The 25,632-nt window shown below is 36.8% G+C and overlaps 1 protein-coding gene across 2 annotated transcripts in view; it reads right to left on the bottom strand.

Annotated features, from left to right (window-relative positions):
* Positions 1-25,632, bottom strand: part of SNTG2 (syntrophin gamma 2) — a 290,926-nt gene that overhangs the window by 137,471 nt on the left and 127,823 nt on the right. For both annotated transcript variants that reach the window (XM_086461540.1, XM_086461539.1), the window contains exons 3-4: positions 10,438-10,494; positions 10,284-10,341 (exon numbers count right to left, since the gene is read on the bottom strand). In XM_086461540.1, coding sequence (XP_086317666.1) covers positions 10,284-10,341; positions 10,438-10,494 — 115 coding nt within the window. The remainder of the gene's footprint in view (positions 1-10,283; positions 10,342-10,437; positions 10,495-25,632) is intronic.

Genomic DNA, 25,632 nt, shown 5'->3' with positions numbered 1-25,632 from the left:
ACCCATCTAACTCTTAGCAGTAACTAAAGCAAAAATTATTAAAACGCTTTTGGATGGTTTTGTGATTGCAAACAAGTTTGTGACACAAGCTGCATTGCCAGTTTATCATGATCTGTAAAAAGTACCAGCATACAAAAGTGACAGTGATTAAATAGACTTCAGACCTGCTTTAGGAAACAAAAGGAGAAAAATTCAGATGGTCTGAGTTTCCTGCAGAAGTCCGGGTATTTATTTGTGTATCTCAAGGCAAGATCCTTAAGCCAAACCAAATAGCAATGTGATTCTGTAGGCATTTCCAAACAAGTAACATTACAGTATGAACTCAGTGAAGAAACGTAGACATAACAGGTTAGTTCTTTAAGGAAAGAGGCCTAATGTAGCTCATATTAGCTTGTAGACGTTGCAGCAGAGCAAGCCCATAGGAATGGTCATCATCATAAATTCTTACTAGAGAAAAACACTTCCAGTTTTACATGCATTTAGTAAATCAGTTCTTCATCATTTGATTTTGCCTTTATAGTAAAATATCAGTTCTCAAAGTAAGGAAACAAAATTGGAACATTAACAGTGTAAGTACTTTAAAATTTGCCTTTTTAAGAAAAGTCATGACAACTAAGATGTGACTATAAGAAAAGCAAAGCAGATTTTTTTCATAATGTATCTTCTGAAAATTTGAAAGTGCTACATAACTACTGTCATTTACTACTTGGGATGCTTGCCTAACCACACCTAGTAAGTCCTTGAGTTTGAAAATAAAAATAAAAATACTCATGCATCTTATGAGCATTGATAGAATTCAGAACTAAGTAGCAATAACTAAGAAGGAAAGGCAATGGTTATAACTATAAGTTTTATTGTGTTTAAAAAAAAAAAAAAGTTCTACTAGCCAAGCACAGCTAACACTCCATTAAGAGTCAGTAAAAAGCTATTTAAAATTGCAAAAATGTTGTATTTCTAGGAATACGGTGCGTAGTATTAGAAGCTCTAGGTACTCTATGTGTATAATCAATCTAAACTTGATAATATTTTCAGAATTATTACAACATTTTTCAGGGGAAAATAGTCATGTGCATTTTAAAATTAATTAATCATTAGGTGAATAAATTGACAAAGGAATGTAGTACAATGAAGAGGACTGATCACATAATTGCAATATTCTAAGGCATAAGGTTAGCTCTAATAGACATGAATAATATCACATGTAAAAGGCTTTCTGAGCTGAAAAACATAACAAAGTTAGACAAGTAATGAATAGGTAATGTTATGCAAGGAAATAAATTGTAATCTGGCATTTTCAATCTTTTCTTCCAAAATATGTAACTAAATTTTCATTAAATTCTATTACACCACGCCAAAAAGTTTCAATCGCTGATTATAGTACACCAAAAAGTTTCAAATGCTGTAGAGGTAATAACTGGAAAACAAACCTGGAGACTAAGGGGGGATGCCAAAAGTAGCAGAAATACATGCTTTAAATGAGTTTCAAGCAAAGAAGAGATGTAGTTCCTAAAATAGCCTAAAAAGTCTTTAGTTCAGAAATCAGTAAAGGAAAGATTAGAACAATGAAAAGACCAAAACCAGAACTTTTCTGAAATTGCCAAACGATGTTATTAAATTTCTCATGCTATTCCATGTGACATTATCTCCAAGCAGAAAGATCGTTACATCAAATATTCTGTATGATTCTTAACTCCTTCAGCCCCAAAATAATCTGAATGAGTTTTACTCTGATTTTAATTAGTATCTTCCAATGCAATGGGAATCTTTGTTACAGCTGAAAGATATTTTCTGCCAGCTGCATGCTTCTCCAGGTTCTGTACCAGGACACTGTGGTAAAAGCAAATTCCAAATCCAAAGTCCCAAACACCACCCATCCTCAGAGGGACTTCAGGCAGTTCACTCCTGAACGTATTATCTGAATGTAAACATATAATACAGTTCTCTAATTTCTCTGCAGAGTAATAATTTTTAACCTTTTTCTTCAACCTGTAGTGGTAACAAATTCAAATTAACTTTAAGTGCCATTTAAGAAGATTTCTGCAGTTTGTAAGGGAACTACATTGTCAATCAGAGGTAGGTGAATGGAATAAAGAACAGAAACTGTACATGTCAGTGGCATTCTAAGGCCACAGTTTATTCACTCAACTGCTACCTGGAACAGATGACAACTAAACCAATATTATATATTTTTCATACCTTTCTCTATTTAGTTTAGAGTACAAGAATGATAACCATAATATTATAGGTCCACTGAAATTACAAATAATGTTCTTCAGATTTTATATGTATCTTTTTGTTTCATAAACTTCAAAATGCACCTTCCAAAGAGAATATTCATCATAAAACCCTGTAGAACTGCAATAAAATTTCCAGAAGCATTTTATATTTTAACATAGTTGTTAAGCGAAACTAATTATCTTTTACCAAAAGTTGATCTTCTTCATATGCATGAAGAAGAGTTTCATCATTAATGCACTCTTTGAATACAATTTCTTTATATACTTAACAGAAAATCCTTATTCAATATCAGGAACCTAATGCACACATTTTTAGACAAACATACACATATATATATGTATACATATAAAACTCCCCATTTTGGGAAAGGATGTAAGCAACTGCATAAATCTAGAGCTGGACAGCTAATTCACTGTTTCTGCTTTTTAGCCAACCCAAAGGAATTAAAACAGATTTCAAATTGACCTAAAATGGGAATGCTTTGGTTTTCTCTGTAAAAATGAATTCTGGATTAATCAAGCTTTTAAATACTATTAAAAAAATAAAACAAATTCTACAACAAAACAAAATTTCTAAGTGAAATTTACAAATATTTCACCACAAATTTTATTTTGTTCAGGAATTATGAATAATTTTAATGCATAAAATATGCAATTTATTGTTAACAGTGAAAACATTACCATCTTACTACCATCTTTACTAGATCTGATTTTAAGTATACACCTGTTCAGTTAAATAAACACTTAAAAGTTAACTTTTTATTCTTCTACCCAAAGAATTCTTCAGATTTAGGTCAATAATTTAAGTCTCTTGCTTCATCAGTTAACCCTCAAAACAAATCACCTCTCAAAATAAATTGTTCTAGAACCTCAAATCAATAATTCATCTACCTATATGCTTCTCACTAAATATATAATGACTGCTATTTGTATTATTGGTCCTTAAATATGTTCTTAACTATCAGACTGAATAAAAATATTTTCCTGAATTGACGATCAAAGTACCTTCCTTTTACTTGTTGACTGATCTTTTACAGTCCATTAAGATGTTCCTTCTATTAAGAGGTACTGCCTTTTGCCGCCTGCCTAATCTTGAGGAGGGAAGAATAAAAAAAGAAATTTAAAATTAAGAATGTTCTTCTATGCCTTCTGAAAATAAATTTAGAGCTGGAGTCATAGGTCCGAGAGAGAACAGTGAGTGTGCAGATGCTATCTTCACATACTATTAGCTTTCCAGTAATAAAGAAAAATAACACCAGAAAATATTATTAAAAATTAATGGTAGAAAATATGAATAATCCCCAAAAAACATTGAAGAAATTTGCAACTGATATTGGGAGACAGTGTACAAATATTAAATACCACCCAGCTTCAAATGCCTTATGTCAAATGAGGCCTTTCTCATGTTCAAAGATGGCCTTGTGTTCAGTCTTCACCGTCATTAGCATAAGGTATAACACAAATTTTTGATCCATTCTGACTTCCCTATAAAGGCAACTAACCCCATTTGGGCTTAACTCATCCTTAATCTTGAACTTGCTTGCTCAGTGGAATGAATCTCTAAAGCTGACAAAGCAAAGGTGAGTTACAGCTGTAGGGATGAAGAGCATTAGCTATGAATACAACCACGCCGTGCACCTTGACTGTAATCTCACATCATACCCACCAACTTGTTCAGATCACACGTGGTTACCTAGTTGTACCATCCTTGTGGATGACCAGAGTCAACACAGAAAAAAATACCTATGGGGAAGTATCACATATGCTTCCACACTAATCCATCTTTACTTGGCATATAAGTGTCAGTGAAACTGCTAAAAGCCCCCATCAACCTGACACCATGTCCTCCGAACAGATGGTCCTGAATGTAGGCAGCTAGGATGTGATATCTGGACACAGTCTGCGTTTGCAGAGTACATGGTTTTAAGCCAAGAATGTTTTGATGGCTGAATGTCCTGAGTCTGTTCCAATCCTGCCATGGTATATGACATCCCCAGTTAGAAATGGACTAAACACATAAAGTAGAAGATTTTTCAATACAGCAGAATGTGCATTATAAGTCACCTTTTATCACAGAAGGTGGGAAAATGCTTTCAAATTAAGGTCTGGGCTCTCAAGAGAGGATCGTTTTTTGAAACTGGCAAAATGCAAATTATCCCCATTTTACCAGGTTTTATTTAATTTTATTTAATTATTTTCAGCACACCTCAGTGAGTTGAACCCACTGTTCTGTTTCACTGTTGCTGCTTGTCTGACTCCACATGCGATATGAGATATGAGCAGAGCTCACAGCAGTAGCCAGATTATTACAGCAGGTGTCACAAAAAAGGAAAGTTGCATCAAGGTAACAAAATGTGATTGCTAACTTGATAATCCTGCAATACAAACCAGAAATTTGATTGCTTGATGTTTATACAATTCAAATTGATGTTTATACAATTCAAATTTCCAATACTATATGCAGTAAATCACTTGCATGTATGATGAGGTTAGATTTCTAAGTCCATTCATTTTTAAGTCTCCACCCTTTAGATTCCACAAATTCATAAAGACTCTTTAGCAATTAAAATAGGAATAATAGATAACAGAAAGAGGTAAACACATGAAAGGTCATCTCTTCACCCATATATTGTGTATAAGGATTCTTTAAAGTGTATTTAATGGATCTGACAAAATATCTTATGGATTCACTGTACAACAAGTAAGTCTGAATGATCTGATTCCTTTCCAAGTTCAAGATATTCAGTTACACATCTCTGAGAACAGGACTCTACACCTATTTGACTGTAAGACTACTGCAGTCTTTACCATAAATAAACCATTAATATTAATTACAACACACATATAAAAATAATACACACCTAGAAGCTATTAGGAAATCACCACCTATTGTACATTGATTTACTTTATCTGAAAGCCAGTTTCAAAAGAAAAAGACTGGGAAAGTAATATTGTATTAAATTATATTTAAAAAAAAAACCCTGGAGAAAGCATGAAAATCTTAGAAGCTTCAACATCAATAGTATCTTTTCATAATCTGGAATATTACTAGTAATGTTGCTAAAATGCTGAGTCCACCAGATGATCTGATATACAGGTATGAGAAAAAAATCCTTGCTTTGGAAGGGAAATAATTGCCTATGGGATTAAAATTACTCTGTAGCTAATTATATCACTTTACTTTTGAATTTATAAACGAGTTTGCATTTACTTGTTCTCATTCAGTCTAGCACAGGACTTTTGTCCCTCTGAAATTAACTCTAGCAAAAGTTTTGGTAGTATGAAAAAAATTTAACTTTTGTTAAAAAACAGAATCCACAGAAAAATGTAAAAGGCTTAAACTCAGCGATGAGTCATTGGCATTAGCAAAACTTGCTCTTACTTGATACTCGTGAGAAGGGCAAGTGCTCAGGAAAAACTCAGGATACCCTTTACTGTGATTTGTAACACATCGGACATGAGTCTCTAGCCCTGAATGACCACCTAATCTTGTCTTTCAGAAATGTAAAGCTATGCTCTTAAATTGAGTTTCTGTGTATGTTTCACTGAACTTGCTCAGGAAAGTCTTATTGAATAGAGCGACCTAGGATAACTGAATTTGAAAGTTATAAACATAGTGATCACAGCTGAAAGGTCTCTAAGCCAGTCAAAGCTGTAAAAATAGTATTTATTATCACTGTTGCTACAGAAGTGCTTGTGTTGAATAACGAAATCGAGTACAATTCAAATGTTCACCCTATCTCAACAACTGAAGTGCAAATGCCTTCAGCTACTGCTTATGTCAATACCAACAAAATCACTTCTATATTTGAAAAAATTAAGAGAGTACAAAAATAGCTGACTAATAACATTATTTAGGATAGCACAAATGTTGTACACATAGAAAAGAGAAGCAAATACTTTATTTGACTATACTTCTAGCTTTGGAACTATAGAACAATATTGTTTTCAAAATCAGTAAGGTTGGAAGTGTTTTGCAGTGTTGTCATACAGCAGGCATTAAATTTCACAAAAACTATCACAAGTTATGAGACATTTTAGGAAAACAATAACGTAGGCAGTAAAGAGAATTTTAGTCACATAAATTTGGATATTTTACTCAAGGACTCAAAATAGTAAACTCCCTCATAGTAAAATTCCAGATAAGAAATCCCTTTTTAATCAGGTAACTAATATATTTTAAAATGTTACTGCATGATAAAAGTTTTCCTTTTAAAAAAAAAAAAATCAGTATATTTGTTTGAAGCAGTAATTAATCTCACTGCTTAACTCAAAGCCACCTTTGAAGCTAGGCTATCAGTTTCTCCATGATTAGTACCTTGCACAACGGAAGTCCATTGGTGATTCATTCACGTTATGAACATACAGATATTCAGTCCAAAATATAGTTTGAGATAAATCTCTATGAGTCTCATCTCTCCCTCATGCTTAGTATCTCCTCTCATTATATTCTACACACTTTTCCAGATATCCTTTCATACATAAATATATATAAAAGTATGCATATATGTACATTCATATATATATATATATGGGGAGAAAGAATGCACATATTTTTGGAACGCTGTTGTTATTTTCCCTTAAATAATATTACCAGATTGTTTCCTTTAACATTAAAGCACTAGAATCTTAAAACAGAAATATTCCCTCAAGGTTATCTATGAGTTAAATTTGGACATATTCTTTTCATTACTATTAATTACCAACTAAATGTGATATTGTCGAAGTAACGCTATGAACAGCATATGTTGTTATTTTTTTCCTACACCAAATACTGAGCAACTGACGTCATCTACCCGGACTTGTGCAAAGCATTTGACCCTGTCTCATGTTACATCCTTGTCTCTAAATTAGAGACATGGATTCGATGGGTGGACTGTTCACTAGACGAGGAATTCGTTGGATGGTTGCACTTAAATTGTTACGGTCAGTGGCTCAATGTCCTAGCGGAAATCAGTGACAAGTACTGTTCCTCAAGGGTCGGTACTGGGACTGGTCCTGTTTAACATCTTTGTCAGCATCATGGACAGTGGGATTGAGTGCACCCTGAGCAAGTTTGCCAGTGATACGAAACTGTAGGGCGTGGTCGACATGCTGGAGGGAAGGGAGGCCATCCAGAGGGACCTTGACAGCCTAGAGATGTGGGCCTGTTCAAACCTCATGAAGTTTAACAAGGCCAAGTGCAAGGTCCTGCACCTGCGTCGGGGCAATCTCAAGCACAGATATAGGCTGGGCAATGACTGGATCAAAAGCAGTCCTGGGGAGAAGGACTCCGGGGTGCTGATGGATGAAAACCTGAATAGCAGCCAGCAACTGCATCCTGGGCTGCATGAAAAGCAGCGTGGCCAGTAGGTCAAGGGAGGTGATTCTTCCCTGCTACTCTGCTCTGGTGAGACCCCACCTGGAGTATGACATGCAGCTCTGGGGCCCCCGGCATAAGAAAGACATGGACCTGCTCAAGCAGGTCCAGAGGAGGGCCTCGAAAGATGACCAAAGGGCTGGAGCACCTCCCCTATGAGGACAGGCTGAGAGAGTTGGGGTTGTTCAGCCTGGAGAAGAGAAGGCTCCAGGGAGACCTTACAATGGTCTTCCCGTACTTAAAGGGGGCCTACAGGAAAGACGGGGAGGGACTCTTTGTCAGGGAGGGTGGTGACAGATCGAGGGGTAATGGTTTCAAACTGCAAGAGGGCAGATTTAGACTAGATACTAGGAAGAAGTTCTTCACTGTGAGGGTGGTGAGACACTGGAACAGATTGCCCAGAGAAGCTGTGGGTGCCCCCTCCCTGGCAGTGTTCAAGGGCAGGCTGGATGGGGCTTTAAGCAACCTGGTCTAGTGGGAGGTGCCCCTGCCCATGGCAGGGGGGGTTGAACTAGATGATTTTTAAGGTCCTTTCCAAAGAAAACCATCCTATGAATTACAGCAACACTTTGAGAGTTTTGAGATCATATTGAAAAGAAAAACATTTGCAGTATAAGAAGGTTCTGGACTTCCAAAATTTTTCTGAAAATCTTTAGATGCTTTTTAGAAATATTCATTTTCCAGAAAAAAACCACAAAAACAAATAAAACAAGAACTCCACACTGTTTTCTGTTGCACAGACATTCAGTAACCAGAGTAAGAGTGCAGGAAGCAACATACCACAAAAAGTATTTCTCTATCTCTGATCTTTAGCATCTGCAGCGCTAAATGAATCAGAGTCTCTCAGTCTGGAAGAAACCTCAGGAGTTCATCTGACCCAACCCCAAGTCATGCTGCAAGCACTGAATCAGCCAGGAACACTGCATATGGCCCTACTGTGATAGAGCACTGCTTCTGGCTATAACCACTACTCACTTTGGAGGTTCCTTGGACAAAAGGTTTCAAGATCTTAAAACAATCTCTTCTGAGGAGAGATTTTCAGATTTGAAGTAAACAGCTAACCCTATAAAATTGTTGTTGCACTTGTGACTCTAGGAATAAATACAGCTCATTAAAAACTACCTACAATGTACAAAACTCTGCACGTAAGTATCTTATATACAAACTCACTACTTACCTTGATTAAAAGTACTGCGTCCTAAGAGGGCAGGAGATATCTTACCTTGTTGGTGATTAATTTTCTGAATTACTTTCCTTAGACCTGAATGCTTATATTCATTTTATTGTTATTACGTATTTGTTTTCTTAGTATGGTTTATTATGTTGTGTATTCAAGGAGCTTATTATTATTCCATATACAATAGCACAATTGACATAAAACACCGTCTCTCTTCCTCACTGCAGAAACAGTATCATAAAAAGAACTATCATACTGAAATATATGTTAAGTTTTGTACACAGGAAACTTGAAGCAGTCTTTCTGACAGGATAGTGGCAGAGCCAATCCATTCAATACTCTCTAGATATCAGCTGAACATGGGTTACAAAGTTTGGCCATTACATTTCAGGCAAAATAAGGACTCAATGAAGAAAGTGCAGAACAGAAAAATAAACACAGTCTGTGATCTAGTAAAGCACGAGGCTGAACATGGTGCCAAGCAAATGTGCTTCATCTCTACTACAGCAAAGCAGGAAGAGAGGCTGATAAGTTCAAAAGATCATGTCAGTGGCTCTGAATCCCCTAAGAAGCAGGACATGCACTGAGGGTCACAGTGTAGTTCTCTGTCTTTTCTTGCAGGAAAGGTTACATGAAATGGGTAGATTTATTCTGGAGAAGAGAGGAAATACATAGCAGCTTATCATAGAAACACAAAAAATCTTCAAATAAGTAAAAGAATGCCTCAGTGAAGAAAAGAGCAAACTAGTCCCTATGTCCATGTCCACCAAAGAAGAAAATACGACTTTGTTCTTGATCACTAAGAACCTTAGTTCACCTTACGAAGCACTGCCCACCCATGTGCAATGGTTATTCCTTTTTCTTACTGAAGGGCCCCTTTGTTTCCCAGAGCAGTTCTTCAATTTACCAAGCTCAGTCTGAAGTCTGACACAGTCCCCTAAAGGTTCCTTTTGTTAGATAAATGTCAAGGCAATACTCAACTGGGTTAGACTACACTGATTTAGACCTTGTGTTATCATCACCATAATAAACATCACAAATCACTCCCTGTTTGCAACTACACACAGTTAGTCACAGCATGGAGCAGTGAATTACTGTGGGGGGGGAAAAAATATGTCTGGTTTATATTTTTGATCCTCTGGGTTATTAAACTTAAGTAGATCAATAGATTTCCTATGTCATAGTTTTGTTTTCAGAAGTAACTTTAAATATTTTGTTTACAACACAACTGTCTTACTGCAATAAAAAAATACGTTTATCTGAAACTATTACTTACCAGTAAAATTTCAAGTACAGGTCTTAAAAGACTTGAAAAGATTATAGATTTTAAATGCAACACAAAGACACATAGACCATTTGGACATTTACCGAAAGGCTTAAAGATAGTGAGAGGCTGGAAGAATGAGCCATACATCTATTTTAATTCTCAGTTTAAAGAACATTCATTTTTTCAAAAAAAACTGACATACACTACAGTACTATATGAGTAAATAACATAAATATATGTTACCTGCTTGGTCTTTAAATATTTTTGATATGACGACAGGCACTTTGTGCTCAGCACCGCCCTGTAAAAGATGTGTATTAACCATGAGATCTCAATTCAGACTGAAGTGAACTAGTCGTACTGAAAATTAAAAGAAAAAACAAGAATCTATCCATACCTTTATGCTTAAGCCCAAGCCACCAACTGGTTGTCTATGAAGTGTAACAGTTCTGTGCTTTAAAAAATTGTAGAAAAAATAAATTTAGGTAAAAACACAGTATCTAAATAAGCATAGAAGATGTTTCTAAACTTTTTTTTTTTACTTTAAAAAAAATAATTCTCAAAGGCACCCTAGAATTCGAGTGATTAAGTTCAGTTCTGAAGTATCATTCAACACTCATTTTAGGCAATTATTTAATTCCTTACCATAGAAAGCACAACTTTTGTGTGAATTGAGCATGCAGACTTTTAATAAGTTTTGCTATTGCTGAAGTGATATTCTTCCTAAATAGAAATTTTTACATGCTTTTGCTTTGTTTTGGCAAATGTTTTCATGACAAAACTGTATGAGGAGTTCCAAGAAGTGCATTTTCATAGCTGATTTACCTTCTTTAACCGCTATCATGTCTGCACATGATATTTATTCTCATTTTTCAATCACAAATACCAACGTTTTCTTACACATATCTTCAGACCTATACCAATTTTTTTGCAGCATATGCCAAAAGTTTTAGTAATTTTCTGCTTCAAATGGTTATTTTCTTGCATTTCATGTTTAACTGCATAAAGAAGATAAACATTTATCAATATTTTTCTACAGCTACCTATCATATATATAATAGTATGCTGAATTTGACATTTCATTAACATGTAAATCTTGGTGGCTGACAACATAATAACAGCACTTCATCTGTTGACAATAATTATACAGTTCAGGGGAACTTTTTTGCAACATGCTGAACAGTACTGCATTGAATGCCATCTTTCATCCCCTAGAACAGTAACTCCTGAACATGTAAGGTGATTTTTTAATTCTTTTTCTGTACATCAGAAATTATATATGAGATTACTCCTATATGTATACTACCTGATTGAGTATTTTATGATTTTGCTAATTCACATAAATGTAAATTTTGATTTCAACAGTCAAGCCCATAATCTTATATTAACAAGTTATTTTTAGCATTTTTTTCTAACACTCGCCTTACTAGGCATATGTTCACATTGACTCAGGGGAAAGGGGAATACAATAAATCATAAATTTCAGCCTCATTTTAGGAGGGTAAAATTAATGCATATGGTAAAAAAAGTTAAGAATACTGTCATATATTTTCAAAATGTCTCTCCTCTGTTCCCATGAAAAATATACTACACAAGTCTGCTAAAAATGGAAAACTATTATGACACATGGTACTTAATTTATATCAAAAGTTCTATATGATTCAATTACAGATGATATAACTCAGCTTTACTGAAATCTGTGCTAATTTGAATTGTTTCATAGGTTCTTCTCTTTATTTTGAACTGCATCAAAACTTTTAATCAAAATAAAGCTGCGAAAGTTTGGATCCAGTCTGAATTAGGATATGTCTCTACCTCTAAATTCAGTGTCTTATTCCCAAGAGTCATCTTCTATGACATAAATCCTCTCTGCTCATTTAATTTTTTTCCTGTCCATGTACACTTACACCCTGTAAACAAATTATTCCAACATACCCCATCACGTAGAGATGATAGAATAAATATTTTGACAGTTTAGATTGCTTTAGCATTATTGGACAACAAATATACTACATGGCTAGCTTTAGCCATTTTATAAAAGACAAGCAAGGTATTCTTCATTGGCATCTAGTACATTCAACTATAACTAATGCGTATTTTTATACAGTTAATAGGTACATTTCACATTATAATACCAATGACATAATCGAGTTTGTAGCCTTACAAAGCAATCTATTTGCATAACATATCATAATAATCTTGCTATTTGTATTTTCATAGTTCATAGTTGCTTATTACAGAGCTTCAAATGCTGCTATTGACACTTTTAAATAAGGTATTAAACATGTACCTAAATGTTTCCTACATAACAGCTTTTTTAATTAGAGCTACCTTTAAAAAATGCAAAAACGTCCTACGTTTAAAGATGTTAAAATTGCAAAATAAAATGAAAAAAGCTGAGCATAATCAAGTGTCATAATCAAGATCATTTACACAAACTTATTTCAATCCTCTGATTAGATATCATTTCCTCTGACTATGACTAGCAGTCATACAAGACCAAACATCACATTTTGTTTTCTATAGATAGATTTTTGTTATTGATTTTGAATTTTGAAAAACTGAACTGTGTACAATCCCAGAAGATTAGAAGAAATAGTAGTGGGTCAACTTTGAAAACATAAAAATAAAGCCATGGATCTCCATTATATTACAGGCTTTAATAAAGATGATCATAAATCTGGCAATGAACCATCCATTCCATTATGGAATAACAGTAAAACCAGATCACAAGGATTTAAGGAGGAATAATTTTAAAGGGGAAAAGTGTTATGGAAACTACCTTTTCAAATTACATGAATAATTGCTATGAAATTTCCAATCTCGATGACAGAGTACCAGTGTTGTTATAACCCTTATAAGGCAGTGATCTGACACACCACAAAAACTTTATTAAAAACATAAAACTATTCAAAATAAGATGCTGTATTTTAAGCACATGTAATTTGGCTAGCTAAAAGATTCTAAATCAAAATGTAATTGAGACAAAGCTACTATTTAGTGGATATGCTTCTTGTGGGATAGCTACAGTACCTGGGTTATTTAGGAAGAAAAAAAGAAAAATCAGTGATCTAAAAAAATTAATCTAAATTAATTGCAATAATGTTTGTAAGGGACAACACTTGTGACAAGGTAATGATGAACAGGACAGTTTCTAACCATACAGCAATTCAAAGACATGGTCATTTAAGGTCATCCTTGTAACAAGGACAATAGCTCAAACAAATAGAGAAAAGTACTCTATCTGGCAAAAGATGGTCTTGCAAAAAAATCCAAACATATGAGTCATGCTGAATATGAGAAAAAAAACTACATTCCTGCATAATACCATAGCCAAAATCACTACTGTAGTCCTACGTCAGGAGACTATTAAGAGGGAGCAGAGAGTCTATAAATTATTTCTGTATCTGGCAGTGATCTACCTGCTTTAAATAATACAGCTAGTTCTGATACACTAATTTTGAAGATGATGCAAATACATTGGAAAGGTAGCAGGCAAAAGCCATAGGACTGCCAAATAGCTTGAGAGATTTGTGTAGTAGTGAAACAGTTGCCAGGAGTTAAATATATTTAGCTTTTGTGAAGCACTTTTCAGGGATGATCAAGCAGTTTTAAAGTATCTTCCTTGGCAGAAGATGATCAAATCTTACAGACAGCTACAGTAAAAATTTCAATGACTTGGAGTGGAAAACAGACACATTCAGCTTATAGACACAAGACAAGACTTTAAACTTCTGTAGTATGACACACCATAACTGGATTATTTTAAAACTTTTAAAAATAGTAATATGGCCTGAGACCCTACAGTGTACAGATTTTTTTTTTTTAATCTGTATGTAAAGCATGATCTGTCATGTTATTTCATGAACGCAAATTTAATTTAGTTCTAAATGTAATATTACTAAAATGCTCATGGGCTTTTTTCTGTGCTAGTAAGCAGTACAATATTTGGGTACATCCACATAAACTAAATTATTTTCACAACCACCAAAAGTATACTCATTGTACAGAGCAAGAATGGAGGCACACAAAGATTTAGGGACAATTAATTCTGTTCTAGTGATTTGAAATACCTAATTGTTTGTATGAAATTTATCAATTCAAAGATTTGAGTTGATCAGTTCGAGGCTTAGCTCTGAAGGTTCAGCTTTTTAACACATCATAATTTCACATTAGAAGATAAAATGCCCCTAATTCCTGATCCGCAGTGTTAATTTGGTGTCAGTTTATGTATATGACACGTTTAGGATTATATTGCACCTCTATTTCAGGGGAGGGATCATTCACCACTAGATATTGAGACTACCCTTTTCTTCCTGTAACCTCTCAACTCATTCCTTGCATATCTTCCAACATAAAGGTCGACGCAAAGCTAAGATTCAAGAGAAAATAGCCTGTGTATTTCTAACTTTCTAATATTTAACTTCACAACTTTATTTTAAAGGAGGAAATTAAAAAAATTTTGAGGGAAAACACCACAAATTATCATGGTTCACTATAGGCTGGTTTCCTTTTAGTCCTTCATGTGGACCCTTAAATTCATAACATAGATGCTCACTATTTGAGAAAAACAAACAAACAAACAAACAAACAAAAGAATCTGTGGGTAATTTAGAGGAGATTCAACATTAGATACCTTCTGAAAGCAAGACACTACTAAATTCAGTTTCAGGTTTTGTAGGTAAATGTGCTAAACAGTAATTATTCTCTTTTGTTTGGTCTCCTCTCTATTCTTCTACCCTATTGTGGTCCTGCTCTGTGCTCATGACCCTTTGCTGCTTTTGTTCCTCCCCATCTTGCAACTCAAAATTCTGGAAGGTATTTTTAACTTCTCGTTCAAACCAAAGAACAGACTATTTATCTTACAATTCCAGTCTCACCAGCCATTCCTATGCTAAAATAAAGCAAGCTGGAAGATTTTCTCCAGCAAAGGAACACAGTAAAACACCCATCCACACTACTAAATTTTCTTTCAAGGACTACCATCCAAACTGCCTAACTGGGACACTATGTGACACATACCATCTCCTGATTTGGTCTGAGGCATTAAGAGAGTTATAGCTGCCACTGACCAAATCCGAGACAGAGACTACACCAACACCTAGTATAGAGAATCTGGCACAGGACAAAACGTAGCCAGGGAGCACACTCACAGACAATATAGACAACTGTGGTCTATGTTGAATATGTGCTACAGTTGTGCTTTATTTTCTAGTAGAGATAAGTAACATAGAAATGTGTATGATGGATCTCACAATAAATAAACAGAAAGAAAAAGAACATCAATATGCATTAACTACATACACAGATTTAAATCAAAGTATTTCTAATTATCCCTACAAGTACTGGTAGCATTGGTAGTCATGAAAAATAAAAACATACATGTAAAATAACATGCATCTTAGTATTAGATTTTATTTAAATTCTGATAGAAAAGCATGTAACATTCTGACAGCTATTGTAGAGTGAGACCAAGTCCTTGGTCCAAGAATATCAAAAAAATTTCTCTTACTATACTCCAAATGATTATGCTTCTATAGCTGGCATTATAGATACAATTCTAATAGCATCACACTAATAAATAATTTTATAAAATATATAATTATACTAATACTGTGTAATGGGTTTGCATGGCAAGGTTTTGGTAGCAGGGGGGTTACAGGGGTGGCTTCTGTGAGAACCTGTCAAAAGTTTCTCCTATGTCTGATACAGCCAATGCCAGCCAGCTCCAAGACTGACCCGCCGCTGGCCAAGGCCGAGCCCATCAGCGATGGTGGTAGCGCCTCTGGGGTAACGTGTTTAAGAAAGGGAAAAAAAAAGTTATTGCACAGCAGCAATTGCAGCGAGTGAGAGGAATGAGAAGAGAATAAGTGAGAGAAACATTTCTGCAGACACCAAGGTCAGTGAAGAAGGAGGGGGAGGAGATGCTCCAGGCACCAGAGCAGTGATTCCTCTGCAGCTTCTGGTAAAGACCATGGTGAGGCAGGCTGTCCCCCTGCAGCCCATGGGCGGTGGAGCAGATGACTGCCTACACCCTGTGGAGGGCCCCCACGCTGAAGTAGGTGGATACCTGACAGAAGCTGTGAACCCGTGGGAAGCCTGCACCGGAGCAGGCTCCCGGCAGGACCTGTGGACCCGTGGAGAGAGAGAAGCCCACGCTGGAGCAGGTTTGCTGCTAGTGACCCCATGGGGGGAACCACGCTGGAGCAGTCTGTACCTGAAGGACTGCACCTCATGAGGGAGGCCCACACTGGAGCAGTTCATGGAGAACTGTAGCCTGTGGGAGGACTCACGCTGCAGAAGTTATGGAGGACTGTCTCCTGTGAGAAGGGACCCCACATTGGAGCAGGGAAAGCATTTGAGGAGTCCTCCCCCTGAGGAGGAAGGAGTGGCAGAAAACAGTGTGAGGAACTGACTGCAACCCCCATTCCCTGTTCCCTTGCACTGCTCAGGGGGAGGAGGGAGAGAAACTGGGAACGAAGATATGCCTGGGAAAGAAGGGAGGGGTGGGGGGAAAGTGTTTTAAGATTTGGTTTTTTTTTCTTTTTACTCCTCTCTCAGTTAACTGGTAATAAACTACATTTTTCCCAAGCTGAGTCTGTTTTGCCCATGACGGTAAATGTGAGTGATCTCCCTGACATTATCTAGTCCCCACAAGCCTGTTGTTATAGTTTTTTCTCTCTCCCCTGTCCAGTTGAGGAGGCGGAGAGTGATGGAGTGGCTTTGGTGGGCATCTGGCCAGGGTCAAACCACCACATACTGATACAACCATATTCTTATAATCATGAGTCAAAAGTTTAGCCAAACTCAGGTTTCATTTAAGTAAATCCAACTAAAAACCCTATCTGCCAAAGCAGAATTTGCTGATTGTGCTCTTGAGTCACTACTGGGAACACAAGTCCTGAATGTGGACTGTTTTGCCGGTAATTCTGTCTGCTTGCCTCTGCTTTTTCCTGAAGGGAATGTGTTAGCTGGGAAAAGCCTGGCAGACCTTTACTGTTTGCTGGTGCTCAACAACAGAAAGCTGCAGATCTCTTGAACATAGAAATAAGCTTCAAAGGGCTGCGCTTCCATCTCTTCTCATAGAAGAAATGAAGGCAGAATTCATGGGAGGTGAGAGTTACTCAGCTTACTGTGTTAGTTCCAAAGGTCTGAGTATGCCCCCAGAGGAAGAGGGCATATATATCCAACTCATTGAGATAGTTTTCAGTAACATCATACAGCAGAACCCCCAAGTCACAACTGGCAGGATGCAAAAAGTTGGTGGTGCGGGAAGGAATTCCACTGGTAGTTCTCATAATGGATGACATCAATGTATTTTCTTGGTGCCCTTCTTAAAGCAGCGATCCCCGACAGCTGTAACGGTGGCAGATGACCACCAGGCAAATAGACAGACACGTTTATGACTCCTGGGAGAAGACTCCAAAATGTTTGACCAAACGTGCAAGGTGGCACTTCCCACAGGAATCCTGCTTAGCCCAAGAAGCACCAGGGAAGTGTTGTCTGCATTTATACCAAAAATGTAGCCAAACACAGGAAATAAGCCCTAGGAATGGAAATTAGGTAGGAAGAAGGCAAGATAAAGACTTGGTATTCTATAGTAAGGTTCTCCAAAACTCTTCCAGTAGTCCCTGCAGGTCTGGGAAGACAGGCAAGGTTTTAATGTCTACCTAAAGAGACGGCTCAAGGAACATGGATTCAGGTTCATCACAAACTGTTTTTGCAACAAAGGGAGCCTGTACAGGAGGCACAAACTTCATTTGAACTGTAAAGGACTCAGAGCTGCTGGTACTTCTAATTCAGGAAGGCTGTAAGTAAAGTTTTAAACTACTGTTGGAAAACTTGACAGGTACAGAAGACAGTGTAATTATTGGTGATGCTTCTATTATGGATATAAACAGAGATATTCTGCAACCTGAAGTGAGGGACAGGTAAGGGAAAGAATAATATAAACAGGAAATCTAAAACAGAGCACCAGGAACAAAACCAAAATTGCACTAAATCTGACTAAATAGAGTTATAAACACCCTGGAGAGGTAGAAAAAATTCTCTAATACTGGGATTCAAAGTACGTAAGAAAGGTAAAATAAGCTAGATAAACAGTAAAGCAAATGCCTTGTGCTACAGAGAATTTAAGAGTCAAGTAAAACTAATAACCCAATTACCTCAATAAGTAAACCAATGGATTCCAGATTAAATGCCAGCAAGAGTCCGTATTAGTGAGCACTCAACTAGGATGATAACAGTGAGATGTGCAAAGAGGCAACAGGAATGAGAAATCTAACAGTGGTAACAGACTTCACTTTACCTCTGGTAGATCAGACAGATATACATGAGGATATAATGAAGTCAATGAAATGCAGGTCTCTATCAGTCACTGCTTCATGGAGGTCACAATATTAGACTCAATACTTGCCCCAGTCCTGAGTACAGCATGCAGGATTTAGTTAAAACTTTTACACCTGAAAAGGTTTTCTGTAATAGCAACTGCTATCTATTTTACATTAAATATTTATGCAACTGTGACTCCAAGAAGGGTACTGTCCAAAAGTGAGGAATCTTTTGAAAGGAAAAACAAAGTGGGCGGCTAAGAAAATTAAAACTTTATAGGCAGTGTGAAGTACAGAGCCAATGAATGGCACTTCTTAGAAGGGCTTAACTAAGACAGAAAGAAAAACTGCATGGCTAAAGAGGAGGTCAGGAGAGATTATTACATGTAAAGACTGACGGACATCATATTCAAATGAAGACAAGAAAAAGGCACAGAAGCAAATACAATTGAAAAACAGAATTAGGCAGTAACAGTAAAGAGAGTTCCCACAACTGCCAAAAAGAATAAAAAAAATAATAAATCTTCAAAACAGGAGGAGCAGGAGGTCTTCCGAAGAAACTGCAGGGACGATTTATGATCAAGATATAAAAAGCATACTCAGACAAAATAAGCTACTGAAGGGAAGATAAATGAACACTTTTCATTACTGTGAAAGAAACTAGACATGTTCCTCCAACATTCTTCATAGCACAAAGGATGTATGGATTTGTCTGAATTTGAAACCACTTCAGAAGCAAATTGACTAAATAACAGTAGCACATCACCAGGGTCAGATGGCATTTACCCTAGTCTTAAAGGAATTCAGGGACGAATCAAAGCATGAGCACTGGAATGATACTTCTTAATAAAGCCTTGATACATGAAGGCTACAACATTGAAAATAAAATCCCGTTTTTTTTCTAAAAGGTTCCAGTTAAGGCTTAGGTAACTTGAAGGCCTGCACTAAATAAATTAGAATAAACTATAGGGGGAAAAAAAAAAAAGATCTCTGGACAGTAAGAGAAACTCTAACAAAGAAAGGAATTTGCAAACACTTTGATGAACTTGATCTATCTTGGAAGAGATCATGTACTTTTAAAGGTAAGTTATGGAAACATAGGAACCATAAAGGAACAATCTTGCACAGATATACCGTTAATTAAAATTAGTTAGAAAATAGATAGAAAACAAGGGGATGGATTAAGTGTGTAATTCTCACAATGGAGGAAGGTCACCAGTGAATTTCTGCTGTTGCCTACATTGCAATCTGCATTATTTAAAACACTCATAAAGATATAGAAAAAAAAAAAAAGGTAGGAGCAGTAAGAGTAATTTGCTGCTTACTGAGACAAGAAGACTAAGTGACGTGAAAATATCTGCAGAACAGATTTTATAAAACAGTAACTGGGCAACAAAATACAACAGCAGGTCAAAGCTAGTGAGAGAGATTATTTTTCCCACGTACATTATTTATATAAGGAACTAGAATTGATTCTGAATCAGTAATTTCTATTAAGGAGTAAGACCTTGGGGTTAAAGTAGATGGTTCCAAGACATCATCAGTGCAGCGTTCAGTAGCAGTCAAAAAAACACAAATAAAATGTTTGGAATTCTTAGCAAAAGAACAGAAACAAATAACATCATTACACCACTGTACAAATCCAAAGTTCACCCCACCTTGAAAACTGTATATACCATTTTGGTCCCTTCGTACCTGAAACTGCTAGAAAAGATCCAGAAAAAGCCAGTAACGACGAAGGAAGCACAAAATCACTCCTGTACAAGGGATAACAGAATAGGCTACAACTCTCCATCCAGGAAAAGAGATAGACTGGGGATCAGGAGGCTCTTACAGTGCAATTCGTTGCACAGAGGACAGTGAACGGGAATCAATTTTTAAAGCCTTTTCCGGTACAAAAACTAGGAGGCATCGAATGATACTACTAGGAACTAGGATCAAAACAAACAAAACGAGGTAATTCTTTCTGCAATATGTAGTAGATTCTAGAGTCTGGTGAGAAAAAAATTCTGGATGTTGAAAATCTACATGTGTTCAAGGGGATATTGGACAACTACAGCAAAGATAAATCTGCTAAGAGCTGATATAAAACTACATTTTGCCTAAGAAGGCAGTGAATAACAAGATAGGGATAGTGTTACGAGAAGCATCACATACTCCTGGCCTGTTTGGCTTTTCTGCAGAAACATTAACGGCTGCTGTTGAAAAAAAAAAAAGGACAGCAGGTTCAGTAGATTTTAGGTCTGGCTCAGTTCTGAACTTCTTACGCAATTACAAAAGTTCAGGACTACAAAACTTTGACAGAAACTCACTAGCTTTGCAAGGAACTATGAAAGAAAAGTCTGCTCCAGAACTTCTTGCCAAAACCAAATTGCAGTATTTGCAGAAAAAAAAAACCTTACCTTTTTGTGACATTAATGATACTGTCATGCACATATGCAGCTAAAAATCCAGTGTTTATGTCTCAGTCAAACATACAAACAACTTATTTCACTTTTTAGTTGCCTGCAGGCTACATATAACTTTCTTTTTAGACTAATTTATTTGTGGTTTGAGGCTAAAGTGAGGTAGACATCTGTATAAGTCTTAAACAAAAAAACAGAAAAAAAACCAACCTAAAGAAAAAACAGAGCCACGGCTAACTGTATGAGGGTGTGTAATTTTATTTCATTACAGGCAAGGAAAACTCTTCAGAAAGTATTACTAATTATGAATCTGAACAGGAAAGCTGAAATCAATACTTTTTTGCTTTTTAACTAGCATTTTATTTTGCTAGTAATAATACCCTTTAGTAGTATCTGCAGTTTATTAAAACTCTTCATTCTGAAGTCTTCCAAAGTACTTGATGTGTATAATATAACAATCCTTCAATCCAGTTGTGCTACAAAGCAGAAGTAATTATGTAGCTCCCATAGCATACCACAGAGTAGGCCTGTTTTGTTTTGTTTTCTGATTCTAGCAGATTAAAGAAAGAAAAGTGCCCTGCATGAAACTTCAGGATACATTGAAATAGGCAGAATGTAATTATTAAAACTGTAATTGGCCAGGATACCAACATGAAATATTCCTATCTTTCTGAGGCCTTTTATTGCAAGTTGTCAAAGACTTTATTAACCATTTCTCAAAGCGGCCCTGGCCGTGTAGTACCCACCACTGTGTTTAAGAATTGGGGTAACAATTTGGCCATGATATTCTCCAGCATCTAAGTTCTGAGAAACAGATGCATTGACCAGTGTCGAACACGCCAGCAATGGAAAGAGAAGGCAGAGTTACCTGATAAATTTCTGACAGGCAGTTTGATCTGCTTGTACATCAAGCAGTTCTTTGAGCAGGTAGGCTGGCTGTTGCATTTGGACTTAAGTCTACGGTGGAAGAATATGTTATTTTGGAAATATATTTTCTCTTTCAACAACAAATTGCAAACCTGGGAAGGCCACTAATATTTTCACTTTTCTAATGTTTTAAGTATCAAAGGAAATTCAGATTGCCTAATTGCACATGTATGAGTAAAGTTTTTATCTTGTTCTCATGCATGAAAACACCGGAGCATAGAGGTATTGACTGAACAAGCTTGCACATGTTCAAATACAACTGAACTGCATTTAAGAAAGCAGCCTACTCTTTGTGAAAGACTAAGATTTAGAGCCACTGAGTCACTAGCTAAGCACAAAATCAAAAGCAATTTTTAGGGACGAAATTCACATAGCAGCCACAGTGGAAAAATACAATTCAAATTTTTGGCTTAGAAGCAATTTCTTATCACCATGTTCCAGTATTTCAAGGGGGACTACAAAGAAGACGGAAACTCCCTCTTTACAAGGGGTCACATGGAAGAGATGAGGGCTGATGGGTATAAGTTACTCCTGGGAAGATTCTGGTTGGACACAAGAGGAAAATTTTTCACAGTGAGAACAACCAGCCATTGGAATAGTGTCCACAGGGAAGTGGTGGATTCTATGATATATTTAGAAAAATAGTCCACATGTACCGTACTTTCCTTTTCTGTGCCAGTCTACACGAAAATATTAATGAATGCATGTATTATTTCCAAACATCAAACTGAAGCACACAGTAGAAAATACCAGAACACTTGAAACAGACCATCTTCTTCAGATGTTGTTGAAAGTATTCTAGGAAACGAGCCTTCACAATGGCTAGAATAGGCTGGAAGACAAAGATTGCCAGTGCTTCCATGTAATTTTATTCTTTTCCCTTCTACTTAATCAGTAAGATCACTGTGCTGACTCTAGCAGTGCCCCCCAGGGCTGCCCCGTCCCCCTGCCACCACAGATGTGGTGAATCACTGCGCTGGCTTCTCTCCTGGGTGGGCATCTCCCTCACTGTGGGACCTGGATGCTGAGTGACTTGTCAGCATTAAATACAGCCATAATGTAAACATAATGCAAACATGCCTTGGTACCTTAGTCCACCTAGTTCCCATGCTCAAACCACAACACGTTATTACCTTAACTTGTTCCTTAAGCAAGGTAAGTGGCTAAACATGAGCAGGTAGGCAGGAAAACATGAGCAAAGAAATCATTCTCTGCTGCATTGCTCAGAGTAGTTCAGACTTTTTTTTTGTTAGATAAATAAACTTTATTCCCACTACTGCAGTTGCATCTGTCATTTATTGGAAAGAGTAGGCTCAAAATAGCCTCCTTACTTGTTGAAAGTAAGATGTCAAATTCACTACAGGTACTACATGGCAGCTTGACAATAGAAAATAAAAGCCAGTCTTAGGCAATGATGGCAATAACAGCAGAGCTTGCTACACAGGCCCTTGGGAAATATGCAGGGAAAAGGAAGCAGCAAAACAAGAAAGTGTAATATGAAGAGAACAGAAGCCTGCAACCTGTCCTGCACGGATGCAAGGGACAAAACAGTCTGATACCAGAAGGGTAAGAAGATAAAGATAGGTACTTAACATACCAGCCATATCTTATCTTCCTTTTCTTCAGCAACTCTTGAAGCTACGACAAGGAAGTTATGAGATAAAAAAATGATTGAAGAAACAGATCCTGTGAGAATGTGAGACCTAGGAAAATGTATCATCAAATGCAGACATCCTGCCGGTTGTTACAAAAGAACAAAAGAGTATACCGTAGAGAACAAGGATACGTGAAATCCTTCAGGAAGTTTTCACCTCAAGATGGGGAGTTCCCATGACGAGGATTTTCTCAGCTCACACCCTCCAGCTCTCCAGCCCCAAAGCTTCCTCAGCAAATTGTTCTGCACGTGCTTATCATTCCACCGAGTACAGAGATTTCCACTTCTGCTCACACAACCCTCATTTCTCACTAGTCAGCAAGGAACTTCCACCTTCCCAGTGGCCGCAGGTTGCAGTTCACTTTTTGCCTGACTCTCTTCCTAGAAATGCGGATTTTAAACTACCATAGAGGCTGCTCTTGACAAAATTGATTCCAGATGGAATTCAGAAGAAATGAAGAGAGGTGAGAGAGTGCACACAGAAGCCCTAATGAGAGATGGTGCTGGATTATGATTAATCACTGAATCTAACAATATAGGTACCTATATGATAAGGCTAGAACCATTAGTCTTAGGCTGATATGTAACGATATCATGTGATTTATCATGCAGCTCGTCAGATGAACTGCAGTGCCATCACCTAGGACTGGGACAGAGAGATTCTTTCTTCTACAACGTGGCACTCCAGGGTCAAAGAACACTTAACTAGAAGCCAGAAAGCACTGAGTTTTGATTGCTTCCTTACTCACTATTGTTACTACTTATATATGTCCCACAGCCTTTAATAAAAATAGTGAGTACACACAAATCTTTAGAAATCAGCAGAGCATGAAGAAAATGTAAATGTCACAGAGTTAGCCACTTCGGTCAGACTGAATGTGTCACACCTGTGCACTTCCACAAGTCATTAATACTGCCCTCTCAGGAACCGTAACCACCAGAATCTTATAATCAAACAAGTAAACGATCAAAGAATGCATTGAAAAATAATGTAAGAGCTTTTCCACAAAACTACACTGAGGGTGGGGTGTCAATCACAGAACTTTATTACAAAAAATATTTGCTCTACTGTTGGTTATAACATGTCTGGCCTTCAGGAAAAGCTTTTTGCTCAAAGTGTGCCTGTATAAATTCTAGTCTCAAGTCTGTAAAATTTTCAAGAAACTGTTTTATATTCTTAGAAATAGCTGTGTTCCTTAAAAAGAGTGTGTAACTCAGAAAGTGGAACAAATTACGGAGGCAATGGAAATGTAAGTCAAGAAACCTCAAGAAAGGAAGGGAAAGACATAAATTAGTCCTCCATGGCATCATGTGATGCCTCATTCTCCACGACCATGAAGAGAAGATAAGCTGTAATAAGGAACACTTAGACAGAAAGGAAAGGATTATTTTGAATGGGAAGGAGAGTTATGAAACTTAACTCTGCACTGCACAGGATCTCACCTTTTCCCAAAAGGAAGAATGCAGCTATAAAAATTGACAGAGGCATATCAGTTGCTGTCAAGTTTTGCATAGAGGCAAAGCAGATGATCTCACATGCTACTGAAGATCTGGGATAGCTACATAGAATCCTTACTAAATTGGTATAATATGATATTTTTATTTTTTTGGCGGGGGATGTTGGTTTTTTGGCTTTTTTTTTTTTTTTAATGGGGTAAAATGAAGTAACCCATTTTATTTTCAAAGCTTGACAGCCTAAAGGAGAATTACACAAAAGACAGAACCAGATTGTTCTCATGCATGCACCAAAAACCAAAGTGAGAGGCAACAATCACAACTTGCAGCAAAAGGAATTCCAATTGAGCATAACAATGTGAAATAATTTTCACAGTGAAAGTGGTTAAGCAGAGGCTGCTTAACTTCAGAGGAGTCTGCCCAGAGAGGTGGTAGCATCTCCAACCTTGGAGATACTCTAAATGGGAATGCACAAAGCTCTCAGCAACTTGCTCAAACTTGGAAGTTATCCCTGCTTTGAGCAGTGAGTTGAATTAGATGACCTCAAGAGGTCCCTTTCAATCTAAATTATTCCATGATCTATTATGGTAAAGATGACTGTGACAAACCCCACTGTAGTTTATTCTCCAGGGTGTGGTGATCATACTAAATGTGTCTGAATGAAAAACATTCACTCTTGGTACGAGTCCACAAGAATCCTCAGGAACTCTCCCACTGAGTTGTAAGATACTTAATTTAGGTCAGGAGTTTTCTTTGGCAAGTGGTATGAGAGAACCCGGGCCTCAGACTGTGTTCAGACTGACGGTACAGGTTAAGTCTAT

This window comes from Leptosomus discolor, chromosome 2 (genome assembly GCF_034619465.1).
Source record: "Leptosomus discolor isolate bLepDis1 chromosome 2, bLepDis1.hap2, whole genome shotgun sequence".
Taxonomy (NCBI): domain Eukaryota; kingdom Metazoa; phylum Chordata; class Aves; order Leptosomiformes; family Leptosomidae; genus Leptosomus; species Leptosomus discolor.
Note: the sequence above shows the minus strand (reverse complement) of the source record. Positions and strands in the feature narration are given on the sequence as shown.